Here is a 10,657-nt window from a genome sequence, read left to right on the forward strand (position 1 = left end):
TGAAATTGGAGTAATTAATCTCTAGTCAAAAAGATGAGACAATTTTCTATGAATGGTTGTTTGATATGTTCGACAAGTTTTCATTTTTTCGTTCTCTACATAAATATGTAATTGTGAAGTTAGCGATAAATATTGACAGAGAAAATTGTTGATGAGGAAAATTAGTCCCAACTCTTTGATGTTGAAAACATGCAATCGCGATGCGACAAATTCTAATAGCGGGAATTGCGGGTGAGGAAAATCGATTACAATTACAATGTGGGAAATCATTCACATAACGAACTCAGTTAATCCTTGTGAGTTATGCTGGACAAGCTTAATTAGATAATTTTTGGAGCAATTAGTATCAGAATAAGTTATTCTATCAAAGATAGTAATACTATCGAAATTAAGTTATTTTAGAATTAAAAAAAAAAATCATGAAGTCTCTCAAATTCTTTTTCTACTAAATAAGATGAAATGTGTTTTTATAAACAAATAAATTTCTTTTTAAAAATTATTCCATACATGTTAATTTCAATGCAACAAACTAAACGTTTATAAGTTAAAAAATAATAGCATATGGAGTAACAACCAATTCCGCATAAGTAACCCTAGCGTAACTTGTGTTCGAACAATACCATCCCTTTATTGGATTGTAATGTGAAATTTATAATAAGAAATTAAATAATATAGAGTTATTTATTGCATATATTTCAATTGACAGATTTTTGGTTAACTAGATTAAAAATAATATAATATAACATAATATAATATAATATAATAAAATATAATATAATATTTGATTTACATTACATAAAATTTTTATTTTCAATTTTAATCATAATTTTCTTTAAAAGAACTTTGATTGAAAGAAATAAATTTGAAGAAGAACATTATTGTTATTTTATTATTTCACCTCAACATTATTATATATTAAAGATGATATAGATATAATTTCATAATTATAGTAAATCTTTCTAATATCAAATTTATAAATTGAAATTAACATATTATTTCAAAATCATCACCTTTTATCCTCTTAAACAGAGGCAATAATTGAAGTGTAAAATTTATTTTTACATAGTCAATATATATAAATTAAATCATAATTTAGAAAGAAAAAAAAAAGAATGTCGAACAGTAATAAAACGATGTCGTGTGAAGCTGCTAGCATTATCTTGTACATTGCTGGTTTTGTGAGCTGAACAAACAAATGGCTTCAATATTATCTTCTCGTCTCTCACATCTTCCTTCTACTACTAAACCGGTTCCCCCACCTTCTAACTCCGGTTCAACTCTCCTTCACTTCACTTCCAAAACCCGGTTCGACCAATCCCGGTTCAGATGCTCAGCAGGTCAAACAGGGTTCTTCACGAAGCTGGGCCGTTTACTGAAAGAGAAAGCGAAGAGTGATGTAGAGAAACTGTTCTCGGGATTCTCAAAAACGAGGGATAATTTAGCGGTTATTGATGAACTACTCCTTTATTGGAATCTTTCTGATACTGATCGTGTTCTTGATGAACTTGAAGAGGTTTTACTTCTTAATGCCCTTTCCCTTCTCGTTAAACTTGAATTCTTGCTAAATTCTATCACATTATTTGACTGAGAAGTTACATTGTAGGAGTAGAAAAAAAATTAAAATTTGAATAATTTCAAGATTGAATTCCAGCTGGAAATCATACAAGTTGCATAAAATTGAGTAATGTCAGTGATTTTGGATGAATTGGGATGATGGGAGTACGCCTTTTTGTGCTTCTGTTCTTGTTGTTTTTGCTTATCTAAGCAATTTTTTTTATTTTTTTTTTTAAATTTAAATTTTTGCTTCTCATGCCAAACCCGTGTGGCTCCTTAGATATTTTAAGATTTTTCATTGTACATTCCTAATGATCATGAACTTTGCCCACTATTTGCTGCAGAAGTGATTTACAGCCTTATTTGAAACAGGAATTCGATAATGTTTTGGATTCTCACTCAGTTTGGCTTTGTATTGGCTTTTGGTGTACTACAATATGCTGTAAAAGGTGTTTAATGGATATGTATATTTGATGAATTAGAGTTGAATGAGAAGTTCCACATCTTTAGATATGAGTTTCCCGGGGAAAGAAAACTCTTCTTCGATAAGAAACTCTCTTAAATAAAGCTTCCAGATCCCTATACTCATATTAGTGCCCCTATCTGGCTTATTGCATTACGTATTGTATTTATGTCTATTATTACCGTGTGCAAGTATTTTAATTAGCGAAGTTTTTATATTCCGGCACATGCAAGTGTTGAGGTTTGAGATGATCTTCAACTGTGGTTTCAGGCTCTGTTGGTCGCTGATTTTGGGCCGAAGATTACCATAAAGATTGTGGAGAGTTTGCGGGAGGATATATATGCGGGGAAAATCAAATCAGGAAGCGAGATAAAAGTAATTATGCTGAGATTTTCATTTTTTTTTCCCATAACACACTGATCTATTCAATATGATGTCTAGAAATAATTACTCTGCATTTTGACAAATTCTTTTAGGACAATTATTGCTTAAAAAACATCGGTCCAGTTGGAACACAAAAATTTAAAAGCTACTACAAATCAATTGTAGTCAATAGTTCTCTTCCTTCGTCTTGATTTATTGAAACAAATTCAAAATTTAAATTTTATAAGTTTTGAAATTAAAATTATATTACAATTCATTTAATTTATTAGGTTCAGATCAATTACTTTTACTTATTTATATCAAGTGTGCGAATAGAATCCACATTATGGAACCATCTGATTTAATTTGTTCACAGGGGAAAAACTAATGACTACTCATGCTCTACAAATAGTAGTTTTACACATTTATTTTGCTTCCTGTTTGCTAATTTACTGTTTTTCTTGTCTATGGTTACTGTGACTGCAATGGTGTTTGATATAAAGAGTGTTCTAAAGAGGAGTATCTTGGATCTATTGACGAGTAAGGCACTTAAAACAGAACTCTCTCTGGGCTTCAGGTTTCAACTGCTTCACTGATTTAAAATTTTATATTTACTTTAAGCTTGTTTTTGAGTAGACCAAACTTAGACTAGGTACTTTCCTTCATGTTCTAGGAAACCAGCTGTGATCATGATTGTGGGTGTCAATGGAGGTGGGAAGACGACATCTCTTGGTAAGGAATTACTTTTTGTGTTCATGGTAAACCTTCATATTTTTGGTTGGAAAACAAGTGCGTGTGCGAGGAAGAAAAGTGGTTATACCATTGTGGCAGCAGCGTAATTTCTCCAAGATCCATTTTTTTGTTTCAAAGTTGAGTGGTACTTTTCCTATTGAAAACGTTTGATTTGTGAAGAGAAGTAGTAAAAGGAGCAAATATTTCTGGGATGTCCATCACCAAGTCACCAATTGAAAAGTGGCAGTAACTTGTGAGCTTTTCTCTTGTTTCTCCTAATGCAGGAAAGTTGGCGAATAGATTGAAGAGAGGAGGGGCTAAGGTGAGGCCAGCTGTTATCTTGTTTCTGTATGCTATGCTGCGAAATTACTAGTGCTGGCCACTTTTTCTTTATCACTTGAATTGATGAATACTGCTCATTTACAAACTTTTCCAATTAAATTTCTCCAGCAACCATTAGGTTTACTTTTGAAAACTGTATTTACCAATATTCTTATTGATGAAAGAACTGCATTGCATTGGTTGCAGAACACCATCACAACAACAACAACAACAATATACCCAGTGTGACATTTAACTACTCATTCGATAATGTGAGAACATACTATAGAAATTTGTGTTGTTGAAAGCTTTTATTTCTTGAGTTGGTTTGGGCAACCATGAACCAACTCTAGCACTAGGTTGAGTAGTTTTGTCAAGGAGGATCTTGTTTAAGTTGAAGGGTGTGTTTGGTATGATGGAAAATGTTTTCTGGAAAATGTTTTCCAATTTTCTCTGGTTGGTTGTAATGAAATGTTGGGAAAATATTCTCCACAACAACTCATTTTCCTCTATTTGATGGAAAATGACTTCCTTCATGGGTCAAGGGAAGTCATTTTCCAGAAAATGACAAATGAGACTTATGACCCCACCCCCATCCCTTTTCCCCACCCCAACGACACTCATATTCACATGACTCAAAAAATTTACATTTCTCAAAAATTTACATTACTCGGAAATATTTTTCACTGTGCTATTTTTCACTGCTTAAAATAAAAAAAAGTGAAACCAGAATTTTTTCCATTTCCAATGTTCGTTGAATGTATTGTTATTTTCATATTCATAGAGAAAGACTTACCTTTGTTACTTTTTCTAATTACATATTTCATCTTGTCATCTATGTAACTTGTTTCACAAGTTTGAATAAACTTGTCGTTCCGTTATATTTCTATTGATAGTAGTATCTTGAGATTGTCCTAACAAAATGTTGAAAAGTGTCTCCTATATTTGCTAATTAATAGTTGCTTAAATTTAGTGATTGTAGTATTTTAGAATTCGATATTGATATTATTTGTTATGGTTAAATTATTTCTTACAAATTGTTGAGTTGTTAGAGGTACTGATATATTAGTTAACAGTTAGTAGTATTTTCTAAAAAATATTTTTTCACTCACCAATCAAACACTAGAAAATATTTTTCTAAAAAATATTCTCTACTCATCAACCAAACACCATAAAATATTTTCCGGAAAATATTTTTCACTCACCAACCAAACATGAGAAAATAAGTAGAAAACCAACTTATTTTCCAAGAAAACATTTTCCATGGAAAATATTTTCCATCATACCAAACACACCAGAAGAGTAGGAATACATTCCTATGACTCCCTTTCAACATCTGCAGATCGTCGTACTTATTACAGTAGATATATCTTGGGATAAGCTTTCCATTATTAAACTTTGATCGCTTGTAACATTTTATATATCGTAAATGGGTAATTTGCTGTGCTTGACTATGTGTTTGTGTGGTATCTCGTGCCTTGAGCCGGGGGTCTATCGGAAACAGCCTTTCTACTTCTTTAGAGGTAGAGGTATGGATTGCGTACATCTTACCCCCCCAAGACCCCACTAGGTGGGAATATACTGGGTTTGTTGTTGTTGTTGTTGTCTCTTCTGCCTTGAGGACAAACGTCAGAATAGTATATCTTACAGTCCAATCATCTTTAAGTATTCTTATTGTGTAATTCTGTCATTCTTTTTACCTTTGATATTTATTCAAAAAAAAAAACTGGTGCTCAGCATTCATTATGCATCATAGGAAACTCGCTTAAACTTTTTTCTCTGTAATTTAAGTAGAATTAGATGCATTATCTTTCTTCTTCTTCTCATGATAGGATAGAACCTGCATCTCACATTTCCATCCTGTGAACTTTGTAGACACTACTAGCAGCTGGTGATACATTTAGAGCAGCTGCTAGTGATCAATTGGAAATTTGGGCTGAAAGGACTGGTTGTGAAATTGTTGTTGCTGAAAAAGAGAAAGCTAAGGCATCATCAGGTACCAAATTGCAACGTTTAATCCACAAGTGTTTGCAGTGTTAGATATTAACCAAAATAAAAATGACAGTGTAAACTTTAAAATTTTGACCACATGATTTTGAAGTTCTTCCTGAGTAGTCCTTTTACAGGCTGTTAAAAAAGGAAAGGAAGAGGGTTTCGATATTGTTCTATGCGATACATCTGGCCGTAAGTTCTGTGAATATAATAACAGCTTTCTTATTCACTCTTGGATAGTATCTCTGAGTGGTATTGAAATTTTGACCAGGTTTGCATACCAACTATAGTTTGATGGAGGAATTGGTGGCATGCAAGAAAACTGTCAGTAAAGTTGTTAATGGTGCACCTAATGTATGTTAAACTTGAACTCTTTAGCTTCTTCCTTTAGTATACTGTCAATCCTCCATTGTGACTTGTCCCGTCTTTTGGAGAACTTGTGGTGTTTAAGTGTACAAAGGACTCTCTGTTACCTCTTCACTGAAGTAGTGTCAAACTGATTAAACCTATAGCATATAAAAAAGCTCTTAACAGAACCTATAGTATATAATGGAGTACCAAAAGGATTTTGGTGCAAGATCTGTTCCTATATTGCCCCTAGTCTTTTACTTATTTGAACAAATTTCTTAGTTCGGAGCTCCTTCATTATCACTCAATCTTCTTATGTAAACATTGGTGAATGCTTTCAAGAACATTTTGCTTATTATTTTGAATAATTTCTTCCCAAATAGTAGCCCATGTGCAATGCACATGCATGCAAACCAGTTTCTACAGGTAATGGCTCAAGTGTTGAGTGTATCCTCATTTACACCTCGACATTGTTTTGTTTTATGTTATATATGTTTTAGTCTTAAGTCATCGACGACCCCTATATGTTGTCCCGAAATTTCAATTGGGACCCCTGAACTAAGGCCTGTACCTATCAGACCCCTAACCCTCCCGAAATTTGATCCATCTAGGAAAAGGTATATAATGTGTGTAACACACTCGCGTGCCCCCCCACCCCCCACCTACCCACCCACCCCAAATCCGGCGTATTTACACAACCTCCGCTCCGTCATCTTCACTTTAGATTCCAACAAATACACACAACAACACATGTACACAAAACTACTACTGCTGGCTGCTGCAAATTTAGCACTGTCTCTCTGATTTATACGTATTTGAGGGGCCGCTGTAACCTCTTTTTTTTTTTAATTCTTTGCAATTTCTTTTTGTAGTTTTAATAAATGAAAAAAAAAATTCTTAATTAATTAACTGATTTTCTAAAAAAAGAAAGAATCTTTTGCTCCACATCTTTGATGTTGTTGACAATGGTGAAGAATGGTTTTACTCATTTTGTGCTTAATGGAGTTTCTCCATTCTTTGATGTTAATATCGAACCATACCGAATTAAAAGAAGAAAGCTTTAATTGAAAGAGATGAAGAAGGGGGGGGGACTGCTTCTGGTTTTTTTGAAATGAAGAATGTTTTTTTTCTCTTAGAAAGAAGACACACATGGGGGAGGAGGGGTGCTTTCCTTTTTTTTTTAAAAAAAAAAAAGAAATTGTTATATGTTACTAAAATAATTTAAATATAATTTTTTTAATTAAAAAAAAGTAAAATATTATTTGCTTTTCGATTCACGTGCCCCTTGCCTAATCAGCATTTTGTGCCTGATAGGTATCAATTATAAGCACTTGAGGTGCCTGATAGGTACAAGGCTTAGTTCAGGAGTCCAAGTGAAATTTTGGGACAACTTAAAGAGGTTATCGATGACTTAAGCCTATGTTTTATCTCATTAAAGTGACATTTATCCCTTAATAGTGACAGTCAATACTTCTGGCAAGTGTCCGTATATATTCTGAATTTAGCGTTCCTTAATGGTTTAAGCTGTCTTCACTATGATTTTTAATAGATAATGTTCGTTGCTGTTTGCTGTTGCTATGTGTGCGTCTATCTCTTTTCTGTTTCCTTTTGGATGTGGTGGGTGGGGGACCTTTAAATGCATCTCAAGTCGGATTCATGAAGAGTTTCTTGAATAGAGCAGGTCTGTGATGCTAATACTGGTGAAAATTTTTCAACAATTTATGCAAAGGAGCAGTAGAGAACAGGAATAAAGAATAGCAGCTTGATACTCTTTCTTAGTGTTATTAACTTATAAGTTCTCTTAGAAGATCCGTAGTATGGATTCAAAGCATGCAAGGGATTTCAATTATCTGAAGAGAGAGCATCAGATACTATACCCAACAGCTAATAAGGAATAGGAGGTGCTTTGAAGGGTAATAGAACTCAATATTGAAGATCATGTCAGATTGTATTTTGTTGACTTCTTTTTGTATAAACAGGAATGGGTAGAATATAGTGAAACCCTGTTATGGTTCTGGAATCTTTTGTATAGATAGTAAGAAATTGTTTGTTTCCTTTTAATCCTTTCTTTTGCTGACTTTTATATGTCACCACAATACTTAATGCGGGTTGTTTGACATCTATAAATTACCATTTTGAATAAAAATCTCTCATATGGATTCTTTGATCATATCAGGCTTCTTCTTTGTCATCTACTTCTGATTTTCCCGCTTATTATATTCACCCTGCTAAAATTCTTTCTAGACTAAGCTAAACTTCTCAAATTGCAGAACGGAAAACCCTTGTCATGGATATAAATATTTTATCAAAGTTTTGCAGGAAATATTGCTTGTACTGGATGGAACTACTGGTTTAAATATGCTTCCTCAAGCGAGAGAGTTTAACGAGGTAATGGCCCTTGTCAATTCGTTATGTTGAACTTCTATATGTTACTTTAATGTTCAAGGTTCTGTATGAATTTATCTTCTTCTCTAGGTTGTTGGAGTCACTGGCTTAATATTGACTAAACTTGATGGTTCTGCTCGAGGTGGCTGTGTGGTATTCTTTGAATTCTCCAAACTTGGTTCATTTTTCCTTTTATGATTTTGTTGTTGTTGTCTCTCTAAAAATCTGATAAATTGCAACTACTTAAACAATCTTGAACTTTTGGGGTTGCAGGTTAGTGTGGTTGATGAGCTTGGCATCCCTGTAAAGTTTGTAGGAGTTGGGGAAGGTGTAGATGACCTCCAACCGTTCAATGCTGAGGAATTTGTTGATGCTATCTTCCCATGAGGCATGATTCAGTGACAGTTTCTCCCAGGTTCTAAGAAGTATGTGACTCTTTTAAATATCATGTCATATGATGGTACTAAAGCTTTTCTGGTCTTTCAATTCGTATTTAGTTTGAGTTTCTTTAGTGATAGATAATGTCAATCCCAAAAGTAATCGATATTCTTGGCATCTCAAACTGATAGTTAGGTGAGGAACTAGTATGGCTACAAGACAAATTAGAGTACTTCTCTTAGGGAACACTATTTATCGTTCTAAATGTATCTATATGACCAATAACAATCTGTAAGATTCTAGAAACATTCATTTATTATTTGCGCAGTTCAAATTAGTACATCAACTATTAGAGCCTAAAATCCGAGTACGGTAAATATGGAATTTTATATATACTTATGTTAGAGATAATCTCATTTCATGTTTAGTTTAGATCGACGTGAATACTTTAGAATCAAGAGTATCAGGGTGTGGCTTAGTGGTGGGTGTGGCTTAGTGGTCGATGAACCTGGAACAAAGACCATTTGAATCTCGGTTCAAATCCAGTTAAAAGTCAAAAAGAAAATAGTGATATCTTTCCATTTGCTTAAGTTTGGTAGGTAGAGTTACCCGGGAATCGGTGTATTGTTGTGTACGACATAGATAAGAACACGTATTTGGAATACAGGACTAAGCTAGTTCTTGATTTTGGTAGTGTAAGAACCATTATACTTATTATTTATTTATCGCATAACAAATCAATGCATCACTGTATATTACTGCATAACAATCCATGTAGTATAACAACTCCTTCATAGATAGTTTGTGCAGTGGGAACATAATATATCATTTATGCATATCATAATGTATTCCAGTTGGCTAGGAATAAAAATCCCCAAAAAGGTCTGCAAATTACTTAATCAATCTAATATTCGAACACTAGCTTGATGCTAAAGGATGTCCAGCTCTTGGTTTGGGTAGTATCATTTTCTCAATTGTACAATAAGCATTAACTTTGATTTCATAATTATTTTTCTCCTCAGGTGAACTCTCTGGTGTTAAAAAGACGCAGATAAACATTTTCGAGTGAGAGGAGTAATGGGACATTAGCAATATTGTCTTTTAAGAAAAGAGCCCCTAATGGGGCATTAGCAATTTTGTCTATTCCACTGAGGCTGTATTCATCAGAGGTGAAATTGAAGTCGTCCAGTGACCAGTATAATGGATGCCGTTAGTTGTATCAGTTTTATCGCTTGGCTTTTAATCAAAAAATCTGTGGAGCACTCCAGTTAAAGTGGAGTTCCATTGGACACACAGCTATAAGATTGGTGTACACGATTTCACTTCATTCTCTTTCAATAAATCATGTTTTCAACTGTGTATTTCATCACAGACGAAAATATTAGACAGTTAAGGGAACCTCAGATAATTCGAGATGTAAAGATTGCTTTGGTGATTACAGAGAACGAGAAGAAGAGTCAAAACTCATCTGGTGATGCTATCAATGATTTGCCATTGTACACATATAATTAGTCTGAGTTATTATCTACTTAAACGTGTTGAGTCAGACTTAAAAATTGAGACAGGCATGTGATAGAATGTTGCATTAGAGGTGTAGACCAAACTTGAGCCGGAAATCAACTGCAACTTACCACCACTTCTGCCTAGAAAGGACACAAATACAAATGGAAATAAACATAATTAGGGAAAGAGAGAAGAATGACATCTTTTTTATATAAAGGTGAGGGAAGGAGGGGTATACTGATGTGCATTTGGTCTTACCAAATTGATATACAATTATCCCTTTATGTTTATTGTTTACTTTCTTTTCATTCCTCAGTTCTTTGTCCATGAAAAAATGTCTCTTTAATCCTTAATTCCCAATTGAACGTAAGGAAGGAAATACAAGACTCAGGACTGAGGGCAAGCCCAAACAACTTTTGGAAGGGAGCTAGAAGAAAACAAAAGCAGAAATTAAACAAAGCTGTTTTGTTTTTTGGCAAAAGAATATTGGAATCTAATATTTCAAAAGGGCTTACTCATGAAATTATCCTTGCTAGTCTAGGTGTAGAAGTAGACTGGGAATATACCATTCACATTATTTTCATGTGTTAAGATTTTAGGACCTCGTGTCTAATTCAA

The 10,657-nt window shown here is 33.6% G+C and overlaps 1 protein-coding gene across 1 annotated transcript; it reads left to right on the forward strand.

Moving 5' to 3' along the window:
- The first annotated feature begins 1,158 nt into the window (after window positions 1–1,158).
- On the forward strand, window positions 1,159–10,020 carry LOC107873338 (cell division protein FtsY homolog, chloroplastic). The gene is made up of 12 exons (XM_016720149.2): window positions 1,159–1,513; window positions 2,288–2,392; window positions 2,884–2,957; window positions 3,054–3,112; window positions 3,397–3,434; window positions 5,309–5,429; window positions 5,549–5,617; window positions 5,697–5,779; window positions 8,093–8,161; window positions 8,249–8,311; window positions 8,432–8,583; window positions 9,559–10,020. The coding sequence occupies exons 1-11, from the start codon at window positions 1,196–1,198 to the stop codon at window positions 8,543–8,545; spliced, it is 1,113 nt and encodes a 370-aa protein (XP_016575635.1). The 5' UTR covers window positions 1,159–1,195; the 3' UTR covers window positions 8,546–8,583; window positions 9,559–10,020.
- Window positions 10,021–10,657: the final 637 nt, after the last annotated feature.

Source organism: Capsicum annuum, chromosome 1 (assembly GCF_002878395.1).
Source record: "Capsicum annuum cultivar UCD-10X-F1 chromosome 1, UCD10Xv1.1, whole genome shotgun sequence".
NCBI lineage: Eukaryota > Viridiplantae > Streptophyta > Magnoliopsida > Solanales > Solanaceae > Capsicum > Capsicum annuum.

Bases quoted from the DNA above. Each gene is read 5' to 3' on its own strand.
- LOC107873338 (XM_016720149.2), top strand. From the start codon at position 1,196: ATGGCTTCAATATTATCTTCTCGTCTCTCACATCTTCCTTCTACTACT. The intron at 1,514-2,287 runs GTTTTACTTCTT...CTGTGGTTTCAG, and splicing joins TTCTTGATGAACTTGAAGAG to GCTCTGTTGGTCGCTGATTT. The intron at 5,618-5,696 runs GTAAGTTCTGTG...AATTTTGACCAG, and splicing joins TCTATGCGATACATCTGGCC to GTTTGCATACCAACTATAGT.